The 6,240-nt window shown below is 37.2% G+C and overlaps 1 protein-coding gene, 1 non-coding gene and 1 pseudogene across 2 annotated transcripts; 1 reads left to right on the top strand and 2 right to left on the bottom strand.

Annotated features, from left to right (window-relative positions):
- Positions 1-363: 363 nt before the first annotated feature.
- On the bottom strand, positions 364-1,110 carry LOC125480863 (annotated as a pseudogene).
- A 333-nt stretch (positions 1,111-1,443) lies between these two features.
- Positions 1,444-1,525, top strand: TRNAS-GCU. The gene has a single exon. It is a non-coding gene; the product is annotated as a tRNA-Ser (tRNA).
- A 665-nt stretch (positions 1,526-2,190) lies between these two features.
- LOC103946528 (peptidyl-tRNA hydrolase 2, mitochondrial) lies at positions 2,191-4,456 on the bottom strand. The gene is made up of 7 exons (XM_048592083.1): positions 4,097-4,456; positions 3,931-3,989; positions 3,628-3,687; positions 3,460-3,529; positions 3,305-3,374; positions 2,859-2,885; positions 2,191-2,579 (listed from the first exon to the last, which is right to left on the bottom strand). The coding sequence occupies exons 1-7, from the start codon at positions 4,337-4,339 to the stop codon at positions 2,530-2,532; spliced, it is 579 nt and encodes a 192-aa protein (XP_048448040.1). The 5' UTR covers positions 4,340-4,456; the 3' UTR covers positions 2,191-2,529.
- Between the last annotated feature and the right edge of the window lie 1,784 nt (positions 4,457-6,240).

The raw sequence follows: 6,240 nt of genomic DNA, 5'->3' as shown, positions 1-6,240 counted from the left end.
TGGAGGACCTTTTTGTACAAGCCTAAAGTCGCATGGCTAAACAATGAACAAACATTCCGATAACGAGTTTGAACAAAAAATTAATTTGATCAATAGAGAAAAAATAACTAGACAATAAGGGCTCGTTTGGAAGTGCTTGTAAAATGAATGAAAGTCCTTTTAAAGAAAATGTTTTTAGGTATCAAAAGTACTCGAAATGTACCAGTTATGTACTTTTTGCATGATGTATTTTAAGGGTTTTTCATGATTTACTTGCATTTTAACTAAGTATTGATTTCAAAAACATTTTTACCAAAAACATTTTCAGCTATTTTAAAAATACTTCCAAACAAGCCTTAAAATTATTATTCAGGGAAAAGAAGTCAATCATTTAACAAACATAACACCTATAATTGCTCAATTTGAAAATATCTAAAAGGGTGGAGATGAAGGATTGGCCCAATTTTACTGCACCAAACATAACACCTATACATGCATGATGTATATGAACTTGTTGCTATTTTGGATAATACTCATTCATCATCAAAATATGCACTCAATTAAGCATTCATATTAAGGAAAGCGGCTGAGATGATAGCCCTGGAAAACTCGTGAAAACCGATACGGCCATCTGGCCGAACAACTCCTTGGGTTGGCCCAGCTTGGCCATCGAGTGGGCCAGTTCCACCGGGATGATGTACCCGTTGCCGTCCCTGTCAAACAGGCTGAACATGTCCCTCCGCTGATCCTCGCTGTACTAACATGGGCAGCTGGCGTCGGCTTGTAAGAGTCCATTGATGTCCCGCCTCATCAGCGCCACAAACTCCGAGAACTCGACCAGTACGTTGTGGTTGGTATCCGACTTTCGAATCAGAGCCTGCAGCTGCTGATGGCTAGGCTTCAGCCCAAACGACACAGCAGTGAGCCCAACTCCGACTCGGCCAAGCTGCTGTCTTTGTTGCCGTCAAACGATCGGAAGATCTCGCGCAGCTGTGCCATCTGCTCCTCCTCCATATTGGCCGCCGCCACCGATTTATATTGTTTGCTTCTAGTGCTACTACTGGTACTACTCATGATCTTGCATGAGTAGGTTATTGCGATGAGAGTAAATTGGGGTGAAGATATATAATGCATAATGTTGATCATGAGTCAATATTAGGAAAAAAGGAATGTAAATAATATGAGTCCTTTTTTAAGTAGGTTTGTATTAAAGCTTTTGTTTCCTTGTGGAACTTAGATTGTACATGTATATATTTCAGAATAAGTAATACAAGAAAACATTCCGTAAAAGTTCTATTGATATATAATGCATAATACGGCCATGGCCGCCACAAATAATTCAACTAACATTGTGATGGGGGTGAAGATAAATATAAAGATCACTAAACGATAGGAAATTAGGAACAAAGACTTATTAATTAAATATTTAATTAAAAACATGAGCAGTCTGCAACATCATCAACAGTCACCTTGGCCGAGTGGTTAAGGCGTGTGCTTGCTAAGTGCATGGGGAGCCCCCGTGAGGGTTCGAACCTCTCAGGTGACGATTTGTTTTTCATTTATTTTTAAATATTCTTTCCATAAATACTTGCCTCCTTCCTAAACATTATTTCAAATAGAAACAATAACTATGGCTAGACATTCTTTAAAGCAGAAACGGCAAATATGGTAATGTGTGATAGTCAGTGGATCAGATTTAATGCAAGCGTTTCGTAGTTGCAATTGTAATTTGTGTCCGCCATGCTTGTGGTGCTATATCAAGATCATGTAAATTGGAATACCCAATCTCTGTAGGGAGTATACGTGTGTGTGTGTGTGTGTGTGTGTGTGTGTATATATATATTTTTTTTTTTTTTCTTTCGATAAATACTTGCCTCCTTTCTAAACATTATTTCCAACAGAAACGGCAAATATGACTAGACATTATTTAAAATAGAAACGGCAAATATGATAACGTGTGATAGCCGACAGATCAGATTTAATGCAAGCGTTTCACAGTTGCAATTGTAATTTGTGGCTGCCATGCTTGTGGTGCTATATCAAGATCATGTAAATTGGAACAACCTATCTCTGTAGGGAGTATATGTTACGTTGCGGACGTGGTCATACATTATGTTCGCAACATGGCCATATAAAACTTTTTTATCATTGTCCAAAAACTTAACAAGAAACCAAGCGTCTCATGATAAGATGATGAGACAATGCTGCAAATGCCAAAACCAGGAACATGGTTTATGTTCTGAGTTTCAATTTCTCTGCCAAGTAATGGATGAATTCAAAAAAAAGTATCCTTACGTTAGTACAGTATAAGTTTCATAATCATAATAAATGATGCAATATCGGCGACTTTTCATCATCATCATCGTCGTCATAATCAATCCTTGGGATAGAAGCACAGGTAGATTTCTAAGTCAGGGCCTTCAGAGAATGGAAATTGACCATGAAATTGAACCAATTCTCTTCCGGTATGGTTGATGTTGCTGCCCATGACATTGACTTATCCTTGAAACTCTCATCGCAAAACGATACGCACCATTGAAATCAAACAAACTACAAGAGCTTCAGTGCACCTGTTACATCATCAACCACTTCAACAGGTCCTGCATATGAATGGGTTGAAAATTTGGGATAAGTGAAGTACAGGTAAAGTGATGAGGGAAAATCAAAGTTACATTTCGATATTGTACATTTTGCCAGACATAAGAATTCCATATGCTACATTCACAAGCTCAAAACCTCTCCTACCCAATATCCTACCAACATAATATAGGGGGGGTTGGCCTCCCAATCAACCAATCAAGTCGACAACACCCCACGCATGGGGACTATGCTTAAGAAAGGCTCATCAACAAACAAGATAATGGAGAAGAGAAACATACCAAGAATAGCCATCACTGTCCTTGAATCTGGAAGAAAACATAGGACCAAATAAGTAACTTTGGAAGGTCAACTCAATAAGAAACAAGTTAAGAATATAAATTCATGGTGCATATGGGGAACAAATACAAGAAGTTAGAACGGATCAGTTTGCAGCAGTACTCAAAAAACAAGTAACACCAAAATACAATTACAAAATGTCAATGAGGATGGCGGTACACAACTTGGAAACTCTCATTCTTCAAGAGCATTACGCTGATCGACTTGATTCAATCTTTCTCAAGTTGTGATCATGAAAGCCTCCGCTTCTCAGTAATATATTCAAATTTTTGTGAGTAAAACTAGTTTTTTATTTGATTGACATTAGTGACATGAACATCACCAAAGGCTAAAAGAATTTTAAAATCAAGATTAACGTCAGCTATAGAAATGTAACCAAGCAACTCACTTGGTGCAATCTGAGTCCTGCCAGCATCAATTGTAATGTGTGTCGGTAAATTCAGCGATTTAGCCCTTTCCTGTCAAAATCCACAACAATTTTTACATCAACCATAAAGTTCAACTCACGGGAAATATACAGAGAAATTTGTATATGATACTGACTTGCAAAACTAGCATATCTTCTTCACTTTCTATTTTCAAAACAACTTTAGGCTGTGCACACATCTCCCACCTGCGGATTGGGAAAACACCATTACAGGAAACATAGAAAGGTATGCAAAATCCCATTGTCTGACGGAGAAAAAAACACAGAGTAGTGTGTTGCTTTACCTGTTTAAAGCTTTTGGTGCTCGATGGAGGACCTTTTTATAGAGGCCTAAAGTCGCATGGCTAAACAATGAACAAACATTCCGATAACAAGTTTGAACAAAAAAAAATAATTCGATCAATAGAGAAAAATTAACTAGTCAATAAAGGCTCGTTTCAAAGTGCTTTTAAAGAAGTTAACCATTGAACAAACACAACACCTATAATTGCTCAATTTGAAAATACATAAAAGGGTGCAGATAAAGGAGTGGCTTAATTTTAATGCCCCAAACAAAAAGAAAAAAAAAAAAGAGTATCTACAGCTACCTGCATTGAGCGCCAATTTTCCCTTTACCCATCTTTAGATCATTCCTGACCACCAAAACCTGAAGAAAACAATCAAGAAAGTGAATACAGGAATTCGGAATCACAGGTGCTTCGAAATCATCAAGTATTGAAGGAAGAGAGAGAGTGATGAAGCTTGAAACAATACCATTTTGAAATCTTGGAGAATGTCGGCAAGGTTTTCAATCTCGAGGGGATCTTTGGGCTTGCCCTTGTTCTTCTTCTTCTTTCCATTGTTAAGATCATTGGCAGCCTGCTTAGCGAGTCTGGCTGAGAAAATAATGCGAGAAGGAGGGTAACGAGCGCCAAGGCAATAACCCAAAGCAAGCCAGCCCGCTCCTACCAAAATCGCACCCACCCACCCCAACCCCAACTCCAACCCCATCATCATTGATCTTGCATCCGAGTACCGATTTTCGGAAGTTTGTAACCCTAGATCGGACGGCTGTGAACGTGCTTGGGGTTTTGCAGTGGAGGAGGAGAAGCGGAACAACTAGTGCCAGATTCGGATGGGTTGTATTTTCTTCTTATTTCAAAATGATAATTGAGATTATTTATCTATTTTTTTGTATATTTGCTTGAAATAAATATTTCATCAGCAGTATTTAGTCAATAGATATTTATTTTTCAACGTAGTTGACCTTGAAAATGTTGAGCTCGATTCCTAAATGTCCAACTCACAATAAATTAGAAAATTTGAGTTCGTTCAAGTGTTAATTTTAAAGAAAATTACTGAAAATGGTTTGAAAATTTTGAATTTTAACGATAGCAACAAAATAAAAGGTAAAATAAATAGTACCAGATTTGATTTTTTTAGTGTAAAAATATAATTTTTTGTTAAATTGAACAATATCACGGGCTTTACATTAAAACTCCCTAATTTTAATAAGCGAGTCTCATGAGTTTGACTGATTCTTATATTCTCTTACAACTTTTAAACTCACAATGCTTCAAAATCCATTCATACATTTGAGTAGAGGTGGTTAGGTATGAGATCTTAAACCAAAAAAAAGATGTCGAATCTCAGATTAAAAATTTTCAGGACGAGAATTTGAAGGCCAATCTTGAACCAAAATTCCTGTATTCCGAATTTTTAAGATTCCCGAAATATTTTCGGTATTTCAGGATGATTCGGTATTCCCAAATTTCATACAAATTGAAAACCAATCATTTATACCAAGTCAAATTAACATGTAACCAAAATAAAAGTAACAAACCCAAAAGTAAAAAATTAAGTTACAAACCTAACATATTCGAAAACTAACAATACAATTTTTTTATTTCGGGTTGAAGAAATAGACACATTTGGTGGGAGGTTGGCAATAAAGGGCTATGTTTACTACCTGTAGACCACACCAATTACATTGCTACTAGTAGTTAGCAACAAATCAAATGTATAGACACACACACACATACATATAAATATACACTAATATATATGTAATATTTATTTTCGGTTTGGTTTGGGATTACTGAAACATCGATGAGATAATGTCGATTCCTATACCGAAATTTCGAGATTGGTTCAGTATGTCATCCAGAAAATTTTGGGAATTTTGGTTTGGGACTTTGATAGGGGCATATTTATGCACCTTAGTTTAGCTTGTTTTGTGCATTTAAAGTGTTTTTCCTTAGTAAAGTAGTCTTTTAAGCTAGTTTTATGTATTTTCAGGATTTAAGGGCAAAGTATGCAAAATGATGCATTTTGGAGCCTTTTGGAGTAAATTAGAGCTTGGAATGGATATCATATGCTTGGAGCCAAGAGGATGGACGAAATTATTGCAGCCACCAATCACCCTAGCTGTCACTCACATGCTTTCCCATTCTATAATTCACCCACATGCTCTCCCATCATCATTCCACACCTCCATTGCAGCCACCAACCAACCTAGCTGTCACCCACATGCTCTCCCATCATCATTCCTTCTTTAATCCATTCAGCCACATGCTTTCCCATGTGATTATTCAGCCACATCCATGCACTCTTCATGATGGCAGCCACATTCTCTCCCTAGCTGTCATATTCCCTCTTTAATCATTCATCCACCTATAAATAAACCTCCATTGCAGCCACAAATGATTCATTCATTCACCATTCACGCCAGAAATTCATCCCCTCTCTATAACACATCCATACTTCACCATTCTTCATATTTTCTGCCCAAAAATAAGCCTTGAAGTCCCCTACATCCATCCCTATCCTAAACACATCATTCTACACCATCCATAACCCCCAAAACCTATCCTTAGACCTTGTGCAGCAACAAAGAAGAGGAGAAGGGCCTAAACGTT

The sequence above is a fragment of a genome, unplaced genomic scaffold, assembly GCF_019419815.1.
Source record: "Pyrus x bretschneideri cultivar Hongxiangsu unplaced genomic scaffold, Pyrus_bretschneideri_v1 Contig37, whole genome shotgun sequence".
NCBI classification, from domain to species: Eukaryota; Viridiplantae; Streptophyta; class Magnoliopsida; order Rosales; family Rosaceae; genus Pyrus; species Pyrus x bretschneideri.
The sequence above is the reverse complement of the archived record's forward strand: the minus strand, read 5'-3'. Positions and strand labels throughout refer to the sequence as shown.